This window comes from Pholcus phalangioides, unplaced genomic scaffold (assembly GCF_987345545.1).
Source record: "Pholcus phalangioides strain wild (caught in Gottingen) unplaced genomic scaffold, Ppha-v1.0 ptg000015l_1, whole genome shotgun sequence".
Lineage (NCBI taxonomy): Eukaryota > Metazoa > Arthropoda > Arachnida > Araneae > Pholcidae > Pholcus > Pholcus phalangioides.
Window position 1 is genome coordinate 93,479,267 of NW_028301608.1, and position 24,000 is coordinate 93,503,266.

Sequence of the window (24,000 nt, forward strand, 5' to 3'; positions counted from 1 at the left end):
TCGAGAAGCTATTTCCGTACTTAGATAAGACAACCATAATCTTTTTTATGGGCAGTGTATAGTATTAATTATTAGTGTTTTCTTTCATGATATATGCTTTTATATTGGGTTGCTGTATTTCGGTTATATTTAACATCCATATTTTTTATGGGCATAATTTTTTCAGCCACCACGTTGGGCAATTTGCCTATTGCGGCCTTTACATATGGCCTATATATTTGTATAAAGTTTTCTGTGGTAAACAAAACCTCTTACAACCGTGAAACTCACCCGCAACTATCATTTATCAAACTCCCGCTATAGAGGGCAACTGCAACGGTACAAATATTCAAATATCACGCTTCACTTATGATTTGAAGTATAGATAGCAGCACCAGCTCCACACACACAACACTAGATTCATATTCTTCCGGTACAACTCACTTTAGCTAGGCCCACGCTCGTGTCCAGCCTAGACCAATACGTTCCAAGGTTAGTCATCGCCGAGTAGTGTGGCTGCTCCACCATTGGCAATGACCGTCAAATAGTGGAGGCTTGGAGATATTGGAAGGCTGGTCGAAGAGTGAATCAACCCTCTCCAAAGTCAAAGGAGCCGCATGGGATATCATTTGATGTCTTAACAAGGGGTAGGCGATGGTGCGAAAAAAAAAAATTACGGTGAGACAAAAAGTTTCGAAAGCTCTTGGTTAAACGGTAAATTTGGCACCCACTCGGGTTTGGCACTCAGGCATCAAAATCCACCTGCTCTCTTCGCCCCTTCCCATAATGGGACATCTTTCAAGGGTTTTACTGTGTATTAGTTTCGAGAGCGCCGAAAGTTTCTATTCTCGACCCCCTTGATTTCAGCATGAGCCATAATGTTTGCTATGAATGCGCAAATGCATAGCACTTGATATGCCGATGCATTGTTTCAACTAAAAATATGCTAATGGCACCCATTTACATCCGTATCTTCCAAAAAAAAAAGAATTTTTTTAAATATTTTTTATGGGGGCGAACCATAGAGGGTTAATTTCAGCTATTTCTATTTTTTACGCCTGAATACAAATTCAACGAGTGGCCGGACTAAACGACCATTTTCGCTGAAGAAGAAGCTCCTCGTTATAAGCGGGCCCGACTGTATTCAGTGAATTCTTATATATCATTCAGCATATTCTCCCCTGGCAACAAATAATCATCGGAATGATTTGATACTGTAATACCGATTATTTATTCCCACCAGGAACAATTACTACACCGTGATCGGCACTTCATCATTTCCACGAACCATGACAATGAACTCATCAAATCATTGGTAAAGAGGGAATGAGGAAAAAACTCATTAATTAACCAAACTCATTATATACTCATAATTCAATAAATAAATATATATATTTTTTTTATTTCATGGTTACGTTGATTCTCGCATAATCTCATGAGTATCGAGTAGAACTGGTAGGCGAATGTTAAAAAGCCGGGTTTTTTTTTTTTGTTTAGCTGTCGGAAGTGCTAAAAGACGACGAGGACTGCATTTTTATCATCTCGGCGGTTCTTTTCATGAAGGAGAGCACTTTTTCTCCTTCAATATTATTTCTCTGTTTAAACATTTTGAGAGTTGGGATTTTTTTGTTAGTTGTTCTCCCACACACGCAGTCACTGAATGTGTACATAATTGCAAAATTTCGTACTGATAAGATAAGTTTTTTTTTTTCGCTCTCTCCGTTTCTCAACTCAATTTCCTTTACATATTTACCACTGAAAAAAAAATTATTCGTGGAGGTGAAAACGAACAAATGTAACGTAAATATTTTCGGAAATATTACTGCCTATAATATATATTGAAAATAATATTAAATATTATTTATTTATTCGAAAGAGAGGGAGAGAGACACTTTTTTTTTACTAATTTCAACAAAAGTAAGTGAATAATTTAATTATGGCAATGCTCTTTATTATAATAGTTTTTGCATATAATTTGTTTAAATATTCGTAGTTGAAATTTTTTTTTTGTTGAAATTTTGTATTTCAATATGATTTAATGATTTTTAATTTTTTTAAATGAAAATCGTTGTTTCATTTAGGAATATCAAAATCGTTCTGTAAGTTCAGGCCTATGTTTCAGTTGCTGTTGTGTCCTTTTATTGGGGGTGAGAATCGTTCAAGATTTTCAACTTATTAATTGAAAATGCTTAATCGATTAATCGGATTTTTTTATCGGTTATTTTTAAATGTCTACCATTTATAACAAACGTATTATTCATAACCACCACCGTGCATAATATGAACGAGCGATATATCAAAACGCCTTTCACTCATTTTAAGGAATTATTGGTCCAAAACGTGTGTTACATTAATTCAAATGAATGGAGGAATAAATAATATATATATATATAATTGTTGTTTTGAATAAGAATGAAAAATTCATAATTTGTGAAAAAAGTGATTATTTCAGAATCACACAAAATGTGAATTCATGATTTATGAAAGAAAAACAAGTCAGATTCGATGAAAGAATTAATTTCAGAATTCCAGATCCAATGAATATCCAGAATGTACGAAAAAGGAATTTTAGAATGAATGGGAAAATTATAATTCATGAAAAAAAATTCCAGAATCAAAATAAAAATTCGTGATTTATGAAAGTTTTCGCAATGAATAAAAATCCCGAATTTATGAAGGAAATAATTCCACAATCAATGAAAATTCATTATTTGCGAAAGAAATGAAAAGTCTTTTTTTCTTCAAACCAGTCAAATTCTATGAAGACGAAAATTCTGAAAATGTATATGAAAAATAGCTTATAACGTTTAGAAATAAATAAAGTGTACTTTTTGATTAATAGAGGTGAAGTTTTGACATTTTTTCAAAAAGAAATAAAAAATAAATTTATTAAACCTGAGTAATAATTTATGAAAATTATACAAACATAACTATTGACTATTCAAGTTTACTAAAAAACAAAAAAAGAGTTTAAAAAAATGATTTACCTTCATTCTCATTCAAATATATTTTGAATTAATACGCTTTTGTATTCATTTCTTAATAATGAAAACATTACAGGTTTAATATTGCTTTTATATGCTGCAAAATCTACCACAAAATTCTCAATAAACGACGACAATGACGTGACAATATCATTTTTATGACTTTCACGTGAATGTCTAATTTATCATTTTCGGAAATTAAAAGTGATTATAAGAATGTTCAAAAAAATATCGAAGAATATTTCTTTTGACCTAAAAAATAGTTAATGCCAAATATTGCTAGGTCCTCCCTAGCATAGGCGTACGCAGGATTTTCTCAACGGGGAAGGAGGGGGTTCAATTTTTTTTTTTCTGCTGAAGATGGGGGGGGGGGGGTAAGTTTATCCGAACACATCGGAACCGAAGTGTGTTCGGAAAAGTGAAAAGTTCGGGAAGTCGATTTCGAAACTAATTCGATAACGCAAAAAGGAATAAATTTAAATTCAGCAACAAACAGTACCCCCTCCCCCGGCAAAACCGTGATATGAACTTTTTTGTTGTCAAGAGAAGACACACCCATAGGATTAAGATGAATTCGTCTGACGGAAAAAATAGATGGCAGCTAAATCTACTCCTATTCACGCGTTTGTTTGCTCGTATCGTTTGTAACCACATAAACTGGACTCGGATCCGCCCTGCGTACATCTATAGCTTACAGGTACAGTATCTACGATTGCTTGGAATTTGATTATTGTGCAATAGAAAGAAGCTATCGAGTTGGTAGATAAGAGAATTCAAGTTCCAAGAAAATTCCAACTGTTGAACATCATTGACTATAGAAAACTGAAAATGAGTTAGGTTGAAAAGGTGTTCGATTGACCGAGCTATTCGGAAAATTGATGTCCGGATATACTACTGTAACTCTATAATCTCTGCTGAAGTGAAGGAGGTTATAACCTCAACCCCCCTCCCTTCCCTTTGCACACAATGCTCTCAAGGCAGGGGGGCCCACCCGGGTATATGGATTTTACGCCCCAGGTGCATGAGTATCTGGCACAAATGAGACAAAAACTGGAAAATTAACATTCAGTTTCATGAAAGACATACAAAATTATAAATTATCGGTCACTGGGAATTAAATTCCAGTAAGGGGAACGCATGAACATAAAAAATAACTGTGTGTTGCGAGGCCTCTTCCAGAGCCATCTTGGGACCACCCGCGGGCCTCAAGATATATTCGGTGTAAATAGGTACGCGGGTATATCCAGTTAGGTAGAAGCTTCAGCTTCCGTATACATTTTGTGAAGATTTCTATGAAAACTAGAACGTAAAAGTTTCATCGCGAAAATTTTTCAATGCGAAATTTTTCACAATTTAATTCTGTTATAGTCCACGTTTATGAAAAAGTTGTGAAGGCACTTTTATTTATAGGGAAATCCCCTGGACATTGCGCACTCTACTCTCATTGAAACCCCATGAACTTCATTACCAAAATTAGTGTCATTAATACGTCATTAACGTGTCTTATTACGGTGTTTTTACTTCCGTGATCCCCCATTCCACAACGAAAAGTACTTGCGTAGGTGTAATTTATCAGCACTCCAAGTTTGAACCAAAAGCTATGAATGACGCCGGATGACGTACGTATAAGTATATGAATAATTTCAATCTTTTGGGAAGTTCGTCGGACATTGAACTGTCTTTTTTTTTTATTATCGATTTCTTTTCAAGAATTACGAGCGTCTCATCAAATATTTACTTTACAAAACAAAAGATAGTAACTGATGTCATAATCGAAATGGTGTCATTATCCCCACACAGAAGAAACTATTTCTTACCGTAAATTCTACTTTCTTCCGGTATCTAGCCCGGTGTTTTTTTTTTGAAGGCATTGCTTAAAATGGCGAAAACACTTGAATGATGGCCTAGTTTCCTCCATCAATCCAAATAAGACACGTAATAGAACATTAATGATTGGTTTTAATGCAGTGAAAAATACATCTATTTTTATAACCGAAGATTATTAAATAACATCAACTGACGACAAGAAAAGATACACTAAATTTGAGATGATTATTGTATCATTATAAAAATGATAATGATACAATATCATTATCATGTCTAGGGTGGCCAGACGTCCCGGTTTGATCTAAATTACCCAGGGAGATTTTTATAGCCGTATCGGAAGAAAATACTACAAGAGGGTCATACCTATTGATCATATATCAGGGTGGTGGTGGGCTGAAGTTCGTTTTCTGTGATTCCCAACTTGGAGAAGCGAATGCGAGCCGATCTCCCAGTTAAAAAGTCTCACCACAGACAGCAACAGGCCTACAAACAATACAATATTCAATCATTACGCTTCGCTCATTTCACTTCTGAAATATAGATGGCAGCACTGAAAAATCAGACACAACACTAGATACGCACTCAGACTGTTGCGTACAAACATTTACTCTTCCGACACAACCAACAAGGTAGCAACTAGCAAGTTACCTATGGCGATGGACATGAGTGTTGTGCTCGGTTTGAAAAGAAAACTAGAACACAAAACAAGCACAGCTCTGCACTGATTCGTTAAAAATCCCTCAAAGAAATGTTTAATGTTTGCGAGGTGCATGTACGGTTAAGCAGTAGTAGTAGTAGTAGCCAAATAGCTTAAAAGACTCAGTCGAAACGTATTTTAGTGTACAAGTAGAATCATAAATAATTTGAGATATTATCCTCTCAGGCAGAGGAAAACGTGTTGATCCCCCCAACAAGACATTCGTGACGCTGACTCCCAGTTGCAAAATATATATAAAAAAAGCAATAAATATATTTTTTTTTTACCGCAACAAGCATCTCCTTACATTATCTCTGTTGAAGTAGGTGAGTCAACAATAAAAAACTGCCATACAGATAACGTAAGCAATGCCTATTTCACTTAAGTCTACTTTAAAAACTTAACGTATTGAAGGACAGGCTTTTCAAATTTCTATATTAATATTTATTATTTCATTACAAACATCTTTATAATGAAATGATCAATAAATATATATATATTAAGTGTATCCTTCTATTTTATGTTAAGGGGACAAGGGACGTTCAAACGAAAATTAATTATTACTGTATGTTTCTTGCTAAAAATGCTTTAATAACATTTCAGTATCAATATAATAACAATTTCAGGTCTCTTAGTTTATAAAATGTGTGTTTCAACAAGCTTGGCGCCTTATTTAGACACCAAGTGGCGCCAAACTGGAACTGTCATTTTTTTTGTCAAATGCGTCTCAAATTTCATTAAAAACAACCCTTTTTTTTTATTATGCTCTGTAGGCATATATCAGTTATTTGTAGTATGCATTTAGTATTATGAGAAACTATTTATGAATAAAAGTACATAAACCTGTTTTTGTGGTATAAATTTGCAAATTTTTCAACCTTTTTTACCAAAATTGTCATGAAAATAAAATATAAATACAAATATAAATATAAATACAACGCCACAACAGGCAAAATGCCCAACGAGGTGGCTGATAACTTCACACAGTGAAATTGATACTAAAAATCATTGGTATATGTATACAAAGCAAAATATAAAAAAAAAATATGTTTTTCAGTGAAATTTAAGAAGCATTGGCTAAAAAATGACTGTTCAGTTTGGCGCATTTTGGTGTCGAAATAAGGCGCGAACCTTGTTGAAACACATATTTTTTTTAACTAAGAGACAGGAAATCGTTATTATATTGATACTGATATGTCATTACAGCATTTTTAGCAAGAAATATACAGTAATAAGGAAATTTCATTTAAACGTCCCTTGTCCCCTTAAGGAAGTATTATTTTCTTTAGGGTTCAGACCTCTGAGGCTTCAAAAAATGTAGATTTTTCAAAAATGGCTTAAAAAATATTTCATCTATTGCAAATAATACACAAAATTTCGTGTCAATTGGTTAATTGATTCTTTCAAAGTAAAAGAAATAAGTAATGCACGTAAACGTTGAAGTATATAAGAAACAAACTTCGTGAACACGTTTCTCTCAGATCGAATTTCATCGATTCCTAGATCATTTTTATCCGTAAGATTTAAAAAAAATAGTAGGGAATCAATTGAAATTTTTTTACAACTTTTGAATCAAAAAAATTCAATCGATTAATCGACTGATTAATTGAATTTTAATCGAATATTTTCAAATGTCAATCACTCAAAGCAAACGTAGTATTGGTAACTACCGAAGCCATTTAACCTTTTTCCGGCCGAATTAAGACAGTCGGATACCGTTATAGCGAAAAAATCTCTTTTTAACGCGAACACTTTTCTAATCCCCAGATAAGTTTACATAGAAACAATGCTGAAAAAAATGGAATTCCTTTATAACGAAGCGATTTCTCCGGTCTCTTGGAGCTCGTTATAACGGGATTCGACTGGATTTGAATCGATTTTCTGAATTTTTTTCTGTTATTTCCTCTTTTCATTCCTTAATTTCGAAGCATCCATATTCTGGACTTGTGTCCATGTCCATAGAAACAACATTGAAATCAAGACAAAAAAATTAAATGTGATTTAATTAAAATGTGATAAAAATTAATGTGTGTTTAAGCAGCTAACTTCAAGCTTATAATTTGATACACGATTTTTTTCTTTTAAATTAAGGAGCGTCAGTCATCGAATTCACGTGAGAGTTTCAAGTCTCTCATGTCTGTGTCTCGAGAGAAATGGCAATTAATGTTCGCTCAATGAGACGTACATAAATAGTATGTGAGGAAGAATCAATGACATCAATCAAATCTTGTTCCACCTAATTAAAAATACAAATACACGGAATAAGAAATAGTAATAATAAAGAATTGGGTTTTACGCAACCCTGACCTTCGATTTCGTTGTTTGCCTTGTGCATAGACTTGATTTACTCTTTGCCGACTTGTTCATGCACATACACTGCTGCTGCTTCTTGCATAACTGAGTTTGGATAATGAAAAAAAATAAAAATAAATTCCAACACAACTTCCGAGCACGTTCTACCCTTAGACCTTTTCCTTGAAATGCTTCCAGAATTGCTTCACACGTGTCATTAAAATAATTCATGTTGATTTAAATCAGTCATCGCAAACAGGTGTCTCCTACTTAAGAGTGTGGGAAAGAAACAGCAATATAAAACCGAACATTTACGAATCATCGATTAATAATTATAAATAATCGGTTCTATATTATCAGTTTAAAGTTGCGTAGATATTCTATGGATGTAGAAATCGAATCCACACCAAAGGTGAGATCAATTTTCGATATAATTCTTTGATTTCTTTTTAAAAAAAACGCTCACATTTCTCTCTCGTCTTCTTGCCGTGAATTTGTTTGAATTTGCTAACTTAACCATACATGGTATAAGCGTATATATGAATAGAATGCTCAGTTTCATTTAAAAAAAAAAAAGTCTCTTCGCGTTCTTCTAAGATCATTCTTCCGCTTTTCCAAGGCTTAGTTCGTCCTGGACTGGAGTATACCGTAAGTATTGTATACCCACGCTGGATTGGTCTCTGGCTACGTTATGAAACGTCACGATGGGCGATTCCATTTAGCTTCTTTTGGTGAAAAGGTCGCAGGGAAAAGGATCAGGTTGGTATTTTCCTTTGGCGTCTTTTGCGCTATTTTAGTGAGTTTTTTTCCTTTTTCCTCCCCGATTTCCCTCCTTGGAAAATGAACTCTCCCTTCACTCGTCAAGGTCAGAGGCCAACTCAGTATGGGCATACAACATTTGGAGACCATACCTACAGAGGGACGTAGACTTGGTTGAAGGGTTGCAAATAAAAGCAGCTACGCGTGTCCTTGTTGGCACACGGGTCTTGAGTTATGAAGAGAGACACTTCATTTTTTTTAATATGCTTACATTGGAAGAACGCGTAGGTGTCTGGGGGAGGGATATGATCGAAGTGATCAAAATTTTTAACGGGATGGATAGGATAGATAATGAATTATTAGTTCACAGTCAATCGACTGCTTTTACAAGGGGACGCCAGTATCGAGGACAGTAAGGGACAATTCTAGGTTATGGTGTCGCAGGGATTTTTTTCTCTAATAGGGTTGTTAATAAATGGAATAGCTTACCACCGCGGGGTATTAAATTCTAATACAATTGACAGATTTTCAAAAAGAAATACGATAAACATGTTGGAATAAATCGTGAGAAGCTATCCATACTTGGAATAAGGCAACCATAGAACCTCATTATAACTGACCCTATTACAACGAATAGTTAAAAAAAATTGTAATACAGTTGGACCCGGATATAACGAAGTCACTCGGGATCGTGAAAAACATTCGTAATATTCAATATTCGATATAACCGGTACATGTCTACTCAGATTTAATGAGAGAAATATACTCGAAGCAGCGTTTCTCAAGTTATCGTCCGCGAACTAGACGTAAAATAATTTTGGCGTGTCATAAGTATTAACGCTATTCACATGGGTTTGAATGAAATATTAAATCAGCAGTTATTGAAGTGCATGCCGTGGCTAAGAGGTGTTGCCAAGGCAAGCTGTCGATATTGGTGTGTGTGTCTATTCAATGCTTTGAAGTGGTCTGTTATGGGGAACCGCGAATAAAGGCTTACCGAAGTAAAGGGGTTGTTGGTAATAGAAAGTTAAAGAACCACCGCTGTAAATTGTCCGTCAAACTGTTACAGACATTTTAAAACTGAGACACGCTGGCATTAACGAAAATGTGGTTATGTCGGTCCATCTTAATTCGAGCGATTTTGAATTAACAGAACCGAGAAACACCGGGGCTCTGTCACACAGGTTGATTTAAGCACATTGTCCCATGGAAACTGGGGTGCCTCCGGAGATGAAAATTACATCACCGGCCATCACTGACAGCAAATACAAATTTTGATACATGGCCAGGTGCAGTCGTGCAATCGTAGTGACTTCCAACTAATATAATCAAATCAAATAAAATGTGTTAAATAATACCAATCACATGCATAAAATCAGTAATAAATCAATAAAAATCAGCAGTAAATTCACAGAACCAGAGCGCTGTCTGTAACTAGAGATCATCATCTAGCTATAGATAGCTCTGACACAGAACGCACCCACGTAGCTGTACCTCTGAATAGTGAGGTAAGATGAATTCTTCACAAGCTGATTTCGTTTCTGAAAGAGAATTTTGGGTTTTAAGTAACTTAATCCTATCAAATAAATTTCCATTCTTGCCAAAAACTTCGTTATAACAGATATTCATAAACATGGCAATAAGTTTATTCTGTTCTTTTCCAACTTTCCTCCGATTTTTGAGTTCAAATATGTCTGCGAATATTGATTGCACTTAGAAACGTGGAATTTTCTTTGTTGGTATCAGGACAGACAGGCAACAACTTTCTAATTAGGTTTTTGAGGACAGGTTGTTCTTATAAAAAGTCAGTTTCCATATTTTAATAATTATACAACTACCCTTGCAACATGAATGACGTATCTGGTTCTACGCGTTATTTAGATATTTTTTTCTAATTGGAAGTATGCCTCTGGGATCAACGGTTCGCCAGTAGAATACGGCAAGGGGAATTATGGAATCACTTTGTATAGACTTCGAGCCCAAATCCTTGGATGGGGCTTGGTTTTTGACACGAGACCCGGATTGGACTTTTAACTGCCCCCCTTGTGTTGATTTTCTATTTTACGGTTAAAATTGGATTTATTTTAAATCCTTTCAATTGAAAATAAATAAGATCACTAGTTTCGGAGACTAGAGAGCCCTGCGTCATCTTCTCCACGTGTGAGGAGCCTAATCTTAACTGCACTATAAGTCTTCGGAGCAGAGAGATATTCTCTTGTCCCATACCCCACCAGACTTGAAAAGCTAGCCCCACCCAAATTCAGAATCATGAACAGTGTAACATAACCACAGAATGTTGAAGAGAGAGACAAAACTGTTTTCGCGCACTGGACCTTTAAGAGATGACGAAGTTCACCCCTGCGCATTTTTCTTTTCGTCACGTGATCGCACTATCTTTGGCTTTATCTTGTATCAAACTTCCATCATTACTCTGCTCGAATCAGTAGTTGTTATCAGCGCCGTCTTAATGCTCGAGTCAACCCGGGCAAGGTCTGAGGGCTTCATGTGCAGAATGGTCCTCGAGAAAATTAGATCTGGTTAAAAATTTTCCAGGGGTAATGCAAGTAAATTAATTGGTAGGGAGGCATTTCTAGCCAAGTGAAGGCCTCAGAAAAATCCCTTTTTCCTGAGGACCTATGATGCTCTTGAGATGACCCTGGTTTTTGTATCGATACGTTCAGTAGTTTCGATGATTGCCGCTGTGCGGTTGTGTGGGCATCGTGCTGGACTCATCGTGAGGTCCAGGTACGAACCTCGTTTTGCCGACAAAGTTGTGTTCGGCCGAAATTAGTTTCCTGCGGTTTCCAACTTCATGATGCGAATTCGAGCAGTTCTCCCATTTGAAGAAGCCTTTCCTCAGACAGCAGGTAGACCTTCAACATGATACTCTCATTTGAAGGCATTCGATCGGGTCCAACATGGCAAACTCTTGAAACGTTTACACGAGATTGGAATTGGGGGCAACTTGCTAGAATCGTGGTTAAGAGATAGGTCGCAACGAGTTATGGTGAACGGGAAATTCTCTGGTTGGACAGACGTCACAAGTGGAGTTCCTCAGGGAAGTGTCCTTGGCCCCATACTTTTTTTCACTTTTTTATCGATAAACTCGATCAGGGTATCGATGGGATTACTAGAAAATTCGCAGATGATGTGAAGCTAATGGGGGTAATCGGGATTGAAAGCGATAGGGAGTTGCTCCAGGCCAACTTAAACAGTATTGCAGCATGGGCAAATGAATGGAGCATGACGGTTAGCGTTGATAAGTGCATGGTCGCTCATTTTGGTTCGAACAACCCACGGTTCTCTTACGAGTTGAATGGTGTCACTATCCCGGATGCAACAAGGGTCACCGATTTGGGAATTCTCATTGACGAGCGGCTTAGGTTTTCTGAACATTGTTCAGCGGTGGTCAAAAAATCGAATAGAATGCTTGGTCTCATTTTCAAAAAGGTCTCCTCGCGTTCTCCTAAAGTCATTCTTCCGCTTTTTCGAGGCTTAGTTCGTCCTGGACTGGAGTATGCTGTAAGGTTTTGGAGACCATTCCTACAGAGGGACATAGACTTGGTTGAAGGGGTGCAGAGAAGAGCTACGCGTGTCCTTATTAACACACAGGGCTTGAGTTATGAAGAGAGACTTCATTTTTTGAGTATGTTTACATTGGATGAACGCAGGTGTCGAGGAGATATGATCGAAGTGTTCAAAATTTTCAATGGGATGGATAGGAGGGACCATGAACTTTTAGTACACCGCCAACCGACTGCTTTTACAAGGGGACACCAGTATCGATTGGTGAGGGACAATGCAAGGTTATGGTGTCGCAGGGAATTTTTCTCTAATAGGGTTGTTAATAAATGGAATAGCTTACCCCCGGAGGTAGTAAATTGTAACACAATTGGCACGTTTAAAAAGAAATACGATAAACATGTTGGGGTAAATCGAGAAGCTATCCATTCTTAGAATAAGACAACCATAAGTATTCTTTATGGGCGTTGTATAATATTTTATCATGTGTAATATTACTTATAATTTGTGTTAATTGCATTTTTAATTGGGTTGCTGTATTTTTGAAATATATGACATCCATATTTTTATGGGCATCTTTTTATCAGCCACCTCGTTGGGCATTTTGCCTGTTGTGGCGTTGTATCTGTATTTGTATAACATGAAAATCCATGTACTTGCCATTCTTACTTAAAAAAATAGAAGACCAATGGCAGCAAAAGTAAAAAAAAAAAAACACGCACGATTCTATAACTTCGGCAACATAAATACTTTAGGGCCCACACATACACTCGGAATACAAATTCCGACATGCACCAGTTCGTCAGAAATTCCGCAGAGTAATGTGTACGAGGCATGTATGTTTGTATGTTTAAGTAGTAGTAGTACCTAGTAGTTGTTTCGGTGATTTTTGACAAGAAAAACCTTACGGTACTGCTGTAATTCCACACACCGGAACATAATATGTATTATAGATGTCACTGAAGATTTAGTTATCTCTCAACAAGACAAAGCGTCAGTTATTTTTTATTCAATACGAATAAGTGCACACACGTACAAATACAAACAGAATAAGAAAAACACAGACAGAGATAACGCAAACTAAAAATACAAACACCACACAAAAAAGTACGTATGTGGCTCCAAGACACATTATTCGTCCTTCCATGAAGCCTATGTGGTTTTCTCCCTGTTTTTGTTTAGTCTTAATTGAAATCGCGTACGTGTATAATATTGTTTAAGGAGTCTCCCACCTTTTAACATGATGAGAAACTATACTCTAGTAAGGTATCAATAAAAATATTATTTAACAATTGATTTATTTTGTATTTGGTATACATATATTGCTTAGATTGTATAGCTGTCCCAGCGTTTCTCAACCTTTATAAGCCCAAGGACCAGTAAAATATCTGAAACAATTCGACGGACAAATTGTGTCCCGTAAAACGGGACATTCCAGTATTTTTAGTTGTTCCGAATTGTTTTACATTTGTCCAGTTCTTTCAACGATGCTTATTTAAATTTGTAATGTTTACTGAAATATAGTGAATAAACAGCGTTTTCATATATATTTATCATGATAATTATGGCTATGAATACAAATATTCATCTTACGTATTTGCAGATCAACGTCTTTTTTTTTTTTTTCTTCAATTTTTCAGTGATTTTAGCTACAATTAGGGATTTGGCCGAATTTTGGCAACGTTGCTGATGACAATTGGTGACGTCCCGTATTTTATCAAATTTAAATTCCAAGTTCCCCTTATTTTTATAAAAAGATATTAAAGCTAAAGTACATCGTTTGGCTATAATCAGGGGGTATCTCGTATTTAGGATCACAAATTCCCGCATTTTCCTTGATGAGGTATGGTGACCGTGACCGTGAACAGTGATACAGAGCGACAGACCCAATATATAAATTAATTAAGGGTCTACATCTCTTTCATCATGGAGACCACTCCTGGCGTGATCACTATTAAAACTTTTAAGGGATGTCCCTCAAGTTTATGTCATGCATTTATATTACTCTATTTTCTGCCATTAGCAGACTCCTACCGGAAAGAATGAATTATTTATTAATTATCCTAAATTTTCTATCCTTTTATCCTCTGTTGAATTTTTGTTTTACCCCTTGTACACTCAGTCATCACACGTAAAACCGGTTTCATCCTTTCATCTTTCAATTTCTCTTATTTTTCATAAATGCCATATGACTCCCTTTTTTTGGAAAAATATTTTATTTATTATCCTTCTTCAGCTCTATTTTCCCCTCTCCGTATCTGTTTTTTTTTATAACCATTTTTTAACCAATTTATCTTATGAAAATGCAATTTTGCATTTTCTGAAATCTTGCATTTCACTCTTTACCCCCCCCCCCCATTGCTCATTTGTTTCTAATTATTATTTTACTAATCTTCCACTTTATGAATATATAGGTTCCAATATTCTACTATGATTCTCTAAAATCAATTCTTAATATAAAAATATGTATAATGCATTCTTGCAATCTAAGAAAAATACTTCAAAATACGAATTTCATTTAATTTTTTACTCAATTTTAATTAACATGATTTTTTTCGAGATGATATATATATATTTTTTTTCATAATTTCTGACACCCGAAAAACTAATCTAAAAATCTATTTCGAATTGTACTGTCAGAACAGGGCCTCAAAGATCGCTTGTAAATAAATGTACTGAAGTAATATTGCTCTCAATATACAGGGTCATTTAATAATTTTTCTTGCCGCATTTTACTGGTGAAGCGTTGATCCTAGAGACATACTTGCAGTTAGAAAAAGTGTCCAAACCCAGATACGTCCTCCATGTTGCAAGGGTAGTTGTATAGTTATTAAAATATGGGAATTAACTTTTATACGGACACCCTGTCCTCAAACACCAAATTAGAAAGTTGTTGCCCAGAGGCCAACAAAGAAAATTCCACGTTTCTAAGTGCAATATTCGCAGAGATATTTGAATTCGAGAGTCGGAGGAAAGTTGGGAGGCAACAGCATAAACCAGCGGTTCTTAATCTTTTTTGACTCGCAGAGCCCTTTTCAGCAGATAATTTTTATATCGGAGCCCTGTTTGACTCGAGGAGCCCTTTTTTGTATGTAATTTTTATGGTGGAACCCTGTAGGCCTCTTTTTTTCATTTGTCTGTCAAATTTACTTATTTATTTTATTTTCCTCGAGTCGCCAGGGAGCCCCTGGGAATTGCACACGGAGCCCCAAGAGCTTCGCGGAGCACCGGTTGAGAACCACTGGCATAAACTAATGGACAACGCTTTTTTCCCTCTTTTACGCTGTTCTTTCCAAATTTTTCTCAATTTTTTAAATCCAAATATCTCAGCGATAATTGCACTTGGAAACGTGGAATTTTTTTTTTGACCTAACCCAAGTGTTGAATGGATCTCTTGTAAAAAACTGCAATCAATTTAGAGCATAACATTTATTTGATATTTCCTTACACAACTCACATAATCCTACTTTTCTGGTGTATTTTTTTTACCTCCAAAATAACAAAAATTTCTCTCTCCTGAGTCTCCTTTTGAAATTCAAAAGAAGACTCAGGAGAGAGAAATTTAAAAACATAAAATTGAAAAGAGAAAACATAAAATTGTTATTTTCTACACTTTTCAGTCGTAAGGCCAGCATTATACTATAAAAGTTTTGTAAAAGCTCTTTTACTGGATAAAACTGGAAGAATTCAACCAATAAGAGTATCAGTTACATTCGAGCGAAGTAACCGATTGGCTTATTGGTTTTTTTTTTTTTCAAGTTTTGTAAATGATCTTTTATCAAACTTTTATTGTGTATTTCCCGCCTTTGGAAAATGATGCTCGTTACCCAGGGACAAAAATCGTGATACATAGTGTTATTTCTTAAATTCATGTTTTCAGCAATTTTTGAAAATGGTTCGCGGGCGCAAGGCCGTCATTTCAACTTTTTCCAGGGGGGGGGGGGGCAAAGCACATGTACTCAATGTATGTATTATATATATATATACCATTTTTAGTGTATTTTCAAAAGCCAGGGGGGGGCAACGGCTCCCCCCTGCCCCCCCCTAAATGACGGGCCTGTTCGCGGGCCATCCGTTAAAGACAAGATTACATTATTTGGTAAAATATCTTACAAAACTTGAAAAAAAAAACCAACCCAAAAAAGTGTATGTATTTATTGCATTCGCTAGAATGCACCCGATACGCTTATTGGCTGCATCTTTTTTTTAAAGTTTTATAAAAGAACTTTTCTAAAACTTCAATCTGACACGAGTACAACAGAAACGTCGACAGAAAAATATTGCCACCGCAGGAAGTCCCATATCGAGAGGCGAGCGCACCAACCACTCGGTGAGTATAAAAAAAAAGAGTGCCGTTCGGAATCTGTAATAAATTATAGGTCCCGACCTAATTATCCTTCGTGTGCAGAAAATAACCGTGGTGTGACAAAAATGATCAAAAAATGATTAATCCTGGTACTATGCAGAGCTTCTAAATTCGTCGTAAATAACTAACACTACATTTTCGAAAAATATAAACGTTACTTATAGTACGACACGAGCGTAGCAGAATCGTGTCGTAAGTGGAATGAATGTGTATCGTCGTGAAAGGGAATAATTATATCCCTCGTGAAGGGGAAAAAAATGATTGAGAATAATAATCGAGCAAAAAGGAAGGACGCGAAAAAGAAACGCATCATCCGCGTTTTTTTTCGTACATTCGCGGTCGCGTCTGCCGCCCACTTTATTTATATGTGAGTTCCTATGTTGCCTCGTAGAGCCTCTTCTGTGAGATCCGAAAAAAACTTCCGAACCGTTTAAACAGGTGAGAGGACAAAACCACCTTCTATGCTTTTTGTTTCATATTTTAACTAAAAAATACAGTAAAAAGTAAAAGTCCGTTACAACGACAGTTCAGAAAAATGTCGTTGTACCGGACTTATCATTGTAAGCGGATTTCCATTTTTTTTGTTCTTTCAGGTTATAATCATTGATCATTTTTGTAGCATCACGGTCATTTTCTGCACACGAGGGCTAATTTGGCCGGGACCTACAATTTATTGCCGATTCCGAAAGGCAGGCTTGTTTTTTATACTCATCGAGAGGTTGGTGCGCTAACCCCTCGATGGGGGTCTCTCTGCGGTAGCAATTTTTTGCTGCGGTCAAGGTCAGGTTATAAAATTGCAGAAAATTACTGATTTATCTGTATTAAAACGTCTTTTTTGATTGTTTCGTTCTGATATAAACGAGTGAACAGAACTCATTCACAATTTATGAAATTTATTTTACTTAATTTACGTAATTTTATTTTTGAAAGTCGTGAAATCTATTTTTGGTCTCACCGCAGTTAGACATTTTTTTCATATAATTTCGTATTATCACAGCGATTTAGTGAACGTACTGAACAATTTCAATACGAGTGCTCTTTCTAGCTCGGGATACATTTAAAGAGGTGAAAGGGTGCTCATATTGAAATATGATCGTTTTATCTAACGCAAATTGTCACAAACATCAATTGCACACTGTTTTTATTGAATTTTATGCGTTACGTCGAACTTTCCGTTTTACAGAGCCAACTGTGAGTGAAATTTGAACTTTTTTTAATACATCAAAAGCAACTCTAGGTCATTATAAGTATTTTAGTGCAAAACCGCACCTCTTTATGTCACAACTGGTTGATTATCATTATAAATTTTTAAAATGTGTTCAGGACTTCTCGTCCATCCTGTACTTCATGGAAGTTTCAATAAGTCTGAGCAACATTGCTAAACAAAAAATAAAATTGATATCGTGAAATCTCAAATTTAAACTTCCGACATGGCCCCTCATCTTGCTGCAGGGATACTAAGCTACTTCACTTGTGTTCACCAACTCAGGCAATATCGCCATACGGCAATTTCCAACCAGTAGAGTTGGGTGAGAGATGAAGGCACCTTCTATCGGTGGCCGACTCAGACTCGGTAGGTAAAGAACTTGTTTTCGATGCTCTTCTACAGGATTCGGACCCGTGGACTTGGAGCGTAACCTTCATGGTGGAAGACGAGCATCTTGGCCACTGCACCACTCGGGCGCTTGGGCACCTATGCTGGGATCTTTGGTGGGGCCCCCATAGTAAAATTACAATGTGGAAAACAAAAAAAGTGTTAATAATCATCCCGGACTCCTGGGCTGCACCCCTGTCAGCCCTAACCTTTGCGGAAGGGCCTGACTTCCGACCTGTCGCAACTATCACCCTGTAAAAATATTCAAAATACACCGCTTCCGACAAAAACCTGGATAGACAAAAAATGAGAGAGAGAAAATTAGAGAATAATTAATATCATTATGTATGGTATTTTTATTATTTGCGAGGAAGTAGAAGAAGGAAAAACCCTTGAAATATTGCCCTTGAAGAAACATAATTTCTTCAAAAAAAATAACTTGTGCGAGACTGAAGTGGGTCTCTCCAAAAAGGACGTGACAAAATGATTGAGCAGCGATGAGTAGGACTCATAATAGCTATTTTCTTGTTTTTCATATTACAATATGCAAAATTCTTAATTACGGCTTGCGCCAGACCTCAAATACAATGACCAGGATTTATCTTCGACAAGTTTTGAATGGACGCCAAACCGTGCTAATTACATGCCTACTCGACGTGGACACCGGGAAGTTTTCGGACCACCCTTGAAAATAACTACGTTAACCTTGTTTTGCCAACGAACCTCTTTGTCTAGGATTTATATTTTGTTCCTGGGGCCTCTGTGTTACCCAGGGCTGCCTCCCTGTTCCCATCCAGAAGTGAGACCCTTTCCACTTATAGAATTGACTTGTGGGTAAATTTACAGTATGTAAAAATTATTGTAAACCAGGCGCTGGGCTAGAGTGGGCACCCAATCCTCCCCCCCAACCACTCCTTCTACACTGTAGGAGAGGGCGCAAAAATGCATGGTTGCCCTGGCTGACAGAATATTTAGTTCCCTCCATCAAAGCTGGAATATAATCCCTCTTGTAAGGGGTTAGTCTACTGTACTCTTCACTTTTTTCACCATATTTCATATTTCATTTAAATCCATTATTTCTTCATAGGTATTTATTATAAAAACTCTCCGAGCCCCACTTGACCACCTGTTTTTACTCCAAGTTATGGCCACCGTGTGATGCTACAGGGACCCTAGGCTGTGAACTTTCGCGGATAAATAAATATATCTTGGATACTCCAAGATAGAATTTTCACGAGCACTTCAGTAGTGAATTTACAGTGTGAAGAAACGAAAAAAGGTTGGAATAGTTCCGGGCCCTGTCAGCTCTACCCTTGCTCATGATCCCCTTTCAATTGATTTTCATCCGTGCTCTCCCCTCCCCAGAATACATCAGGACTTCATACCTCCCACACCCTGGATGCGGGCCCCTGGCTGAGATCTTAGTGAACGCCCCTCCAAAGTGAGTTTAAAGAGCAAAAACAAATAAATTAGGGTATTCATTTTGAGCCCGTCACCCTTACCCAGATTTAGTGATGGGCCATGCCAGGGCTCAGTGTTCCCACTTTGAGAAATATGATCTAGACTCCCCACATTATCCTCAAAGGTGGATTTATAGTTTTTCAGTCTCCGGGCTATATTCAAATTTCGCCACCCTTCCTTCGTTCTAATGTACCTGATCTGAATTACTAAAATTCACCACCCCTTTCGAACTCACCGCCTTAGGCTATAGCCAGTGCCGTCTTAACGCATGGGCCCACGTTTCAAGGGCCCCCCCCCCCCAAGAAAAAAAAGGGGAGGGGAGCCCACAAATATGGTTGAAATTTTCAAGAGTAAGCATTTAAATTCACCTGGCAGGCCTCAGAAAAATCACTTGCCGCGGGAGCAAATGATGCTCTTAAGACGGGTATTGCTTTAACAAACTTAGCGGCACTCCCCCCCCCCACTTCCCCACCTCTGTAAATAAGCTTCTTCACATCATTTAGCACGATCTATGTCTAAAATCTATGTTTGACCCTCTATAGTAATAGGGCAAAATTAGAAAATAATAGTGAAATAAATAGAAGAATCATCCCTGGAGTTCCTGGCTAAAGCCATGTCAGCCTAATCTATGGGAGAAGAATCGTTCTGGTTCACCTCCTTTTCTGTACTGTACTTGAGATTGTATCATAGCCATGGGCGGAGATACGTAAGGGGGGGCAATGCCCCCCCCCCCCAGCATCAAAGGTGAAGTCGATAGATCTAATGCATATATGTATAGATGAATCGACATCATCATCATCTTGCCCCCCCCCAGCAATAATGACGGTACCCCCCCCCCCAGACTTCCAAGTCTATCTCCTTCTATGATCATAGCCTATCCGGGAGGGGTGGGACAGGGCTCAAGCCCGGGAAAATTCTATTTTTTTTTTTTACAGTATAAATTCACTGTACAATATGGAAGGACAGATGAAAAGTCTGCCCGGTGACCTGTCAAAGATCCCAGCGTAGAGACAGGATGTGTTGGGGAGTCCTGTACTCCCCCCCCCAAACAATTTTAAAATTTTTTACAGGAAACAGGCCTTTTGATTTATTGCCTAATAATGCACAAGATCCCTAATAATAATTATCCTTTTTTTCTAATCTCCTAATAATTATAATAATATTCCAAATCCTCTAACAAATTTTTTTTTCCTTCCCTTAAAATTATAACAAAAATATTCTAATTTTTATAACCAAATGGTAATTATAACTTTCCATCTATATGATATAATTGTAATAATAATATTCCTAATAGTATTCATACTTGTTCCATCCCTAATTTAATTATAATAATACTATTCCGACCATCACACACACACACAGTTATATCTTTCCATCACAAAAATAAATTTCCTTTCAAAAAATTATCCTGTTCTATTCCCTAATAATCATAATTTTAATGTGTGTGTGTTCCCAATAATGATTAATGCATAACTTAAAAAAAATTTCGAGATCATAGAACCTTTTCTGCCATCTATTGTCGATTCATCAAAGTTAAGGATTCAAATTATAGGTAAATAACTTCTAAGCTTATCGTTAGATGACAGCACAATATGTTAGCTAGATATCAAAAACGTGGTAAATTTAAATAGAATTTTTTATTCTGGAAAATGAGTAATGTTGGAAAGCGTAAAAAAGCGCTGATTTTTCACCAGATCAGAGCTGACTTTGAGGGGTGTTTGCCACGGCGACTCGTGCTTTGTTGAGTCCCGTTCTTAACGATAGCAATTTTTTTCATGAAACCTGAATTTTTATCAATTCTGGAATTATTTCTTTCATAAATTCTGAATTTTCTTAAATCCTGGATATCTGCATTTACAACAATTCTGAATTTTCATCCATTTTGGAATTTTGAATTTTCATCCATTTTGGAATTTTGAATTTTCATCTACTGGATATTGAAATTATTATTTGATTTGATATTATAACTTGAAAATTGTACTGGATCACTATCATGGGGGCCCTCCTTGGGGCCCATGCGTTAAGACTGCACTGCCATGTGGCCCCTGGACCAAGCCTGGATCGGTACATGCGTTAAAATTATCCTGATTCTGTTCTGTTGAGTTCTAAAAGTAGTGAATTCTAAAATCCTGAAATTCTGAATTTTCTTCAATTCTGGAAAAAAAAAATTCTGAATATTCCAATCCTGTGTGGAAATCTTCATTTTCAGCAATTCTGAAATTTTGAATTTTCTTCCATTTTGGAAATCTGAATTTTCATCTCAGCTAAGGATTCATACGAATTTTCATCAATTCCTAAAGTATTTCTTTTATTTGTTATGAATTTTCATAAATTTTGGAAAGCATTTCTGGCACTTCTGGTTCTTTCTGGTTGCTGGGAATATATCTATCAATTATTTTTCTTATTTTCGATTCATCGATTCCGAATTTTCATTATTTCTCAGACAATTTCTTTCATTAGATCCCTAATATTTTTATTGGTTTTTTTAATTATTTCATCAATGTAAAATTTTTTCAGAATAAAACTTCCATTATCATTTTATTTATTCATTTTCTCGATAATTTACAATTAATGGTGTATATTTTTTTGTATGGGTATTTTCAGTATTCCTGTATATTTCCGAAAAAATAATAATTATATACTTTTCATCCCTATAATTAAAATTTGAATATTCATAATAAATGAATCTTTTCCCCCTGAATTTTTTTTTAGGATCATAGAACTTTTTTCTGCCATCTATTGTCGGTTCAATGAAGTTGAGAATAAAATTATAAGTTATTAATGCTAAAATTCACCGTTAGACGGCAGCACGACATTTTAGTAAAATATCAAAGCGCGGCGAATTCAAATAAAATTTTTTTCTCTGGAAAATAAGGGATGTTGCAACAGCGTTAAAAGACATAATATTTTACCAAATATACCGGTACCCCCTCAATAATCATGGAACTCCTCAGTGATTATTCAAATTGAATTTATGGTTTTATATTATATATTTGTTACTGTAAATATGATAAATGGGTGAGTATGTATGTAAAATCAATAATCGTCTAGGTAAGTTTGATAAAATTCACTAAATTCATCACTTTTCAGGGTTATTATGCATAATACCCCAACCGTCGTCGGTAAGTTTGATAAATGATACAAAACTATCGCTTTTAAGGGTTATTATGCATAATGCCCCAACCGTCGTTATTAAGTTTGATAAATGCTACAAAAATTATCACTTTTACCGGTGATTATGCATTATGTCCGAGTATCATACCATATGAATGGTACCCGATATTGGGTATTCTATGCATAATGCTTTTTTTTCAGGGTACGATCGTAAAATTTTTTAATAGGAGCTAGTTGTATATCAAGGTCCGATTGCAAAATTCCTAAAATCGTAATACGAAATGGTGAATATGCATAATAACTGGCAAATGTGATGAATTTTGTACGATTTATCATGTTTACCAAGAATGCTTGGGTATTATGGACAATCGCCGGAAAAAAAAGTTATAAATTTAGGTTGATTTATCAAACTTATCAAAATAGTCAGCGATCATGCATAATAACCAGATTTGGCACATTTACCGTAATATATATATTTTTTTTCATATAGGTTTTAGGAGTTTCAAGATGTATAATTTCAAGGCATCTTCTCATTATTCCGACATCTTGAACGAGTTTGAGGCAGCGAAGCTTCTAGCCCTCAACTGCTGACCAATCACATAATTTCGTCGGATTCTACCAAGCGAATTTTCTACCAGAAAACCCTGTACAGAAATGAAATATTTCGACCCGGACAACGGTGGAGTATGGCAAGAGGTATTTCCAGGTTCCCGAGCCGTCATGCCAGACATGGACGCAATATCGATGTCGACAGCGTCCGTCGCAGGCGAGGGCATAAGGCAGGGGCTTCACAGAACAAAGAGCACCACCTCCAGCAGGTATTCCCTAAAGAGCACCGGTACCGATGGAGGTCAGAGCTCTGGTGTCATGAGGGTTGCTCGAGGATTCAGGCAACGAAAAAGAGTGGTACTTAAGAACGGGACGGTCAATCTCTCCAAAGAACACGTCAGTAAACGTGGACAGAGGTACCTGCAGGACATCTTCACCACCCTGGTCGACATACAATGGAGGTATAACCTCATGGTAAGCGATATTATATAATAATTTATCAGAGAGTACCCTAGGCTAGTCGTCCTCTGGTAGGTACTAAGAGCGAAAACAAGTCGCGTGTATGCCCAAGACTACTATGGCGGTCTTGCGCATACACGCGACTTGTTTCCGCTCGTGGAAGCTTGCAACTGACGACCTGCTTAAGTAAGGCTCTTCAACATTTTTACAACCGCGGACCATTAAAGTAGTCAAAAAATTTCGCGGACCGATGGAAATGAGGGGGAAATAGTTTGCGGACCGGAAAATGTAAATAACTAGGACAAATAATGTGAGGGCCGGCACAAAATGCAATAATAAATGAAAAATTTTGGACCGGTAAAGAAAATAAATGAATAGGGAAAATAACGAAGGATTT

At 36.4% G+C, this 24,000-nt stretch overlaps 1 protein-coding gene across 2 annotated transcripts in view; it reads left to right on the forward strand.

Moving 5' to 3' along the window:
* The first annotated feature begins 1,692 nt into the window (after positions 1-1,692).
* Positions 1,693-24,000, forward strand: part of LOC149077077 (G protein-activated inward rectifier potassium channel 3-like) — a 30,021-nt gene continuing 7,713 nt past the window's right edge. The window contains exons 1-2 of one of the 2 annotated variants that reach the window (XM_089244811.1): positions 1,693-1,896; positions 23,086-23,618. In XM_089244811.1, coding sequence (XP_089100937.1) covers positions 23,250-23,618 — 369 coding nt within the window. In that variant the 5' untranslated portion in view covers positions 1,693-1,896; positions 23,086-23,249. Of the gene's footprint in view, positions 1,897-16,733; positions 16,865-23,085; positions 23,619-24,000 lie in introns of those variants that run through there. The other variant, XM_089244810.1, reaches the window with a different exon arrangement.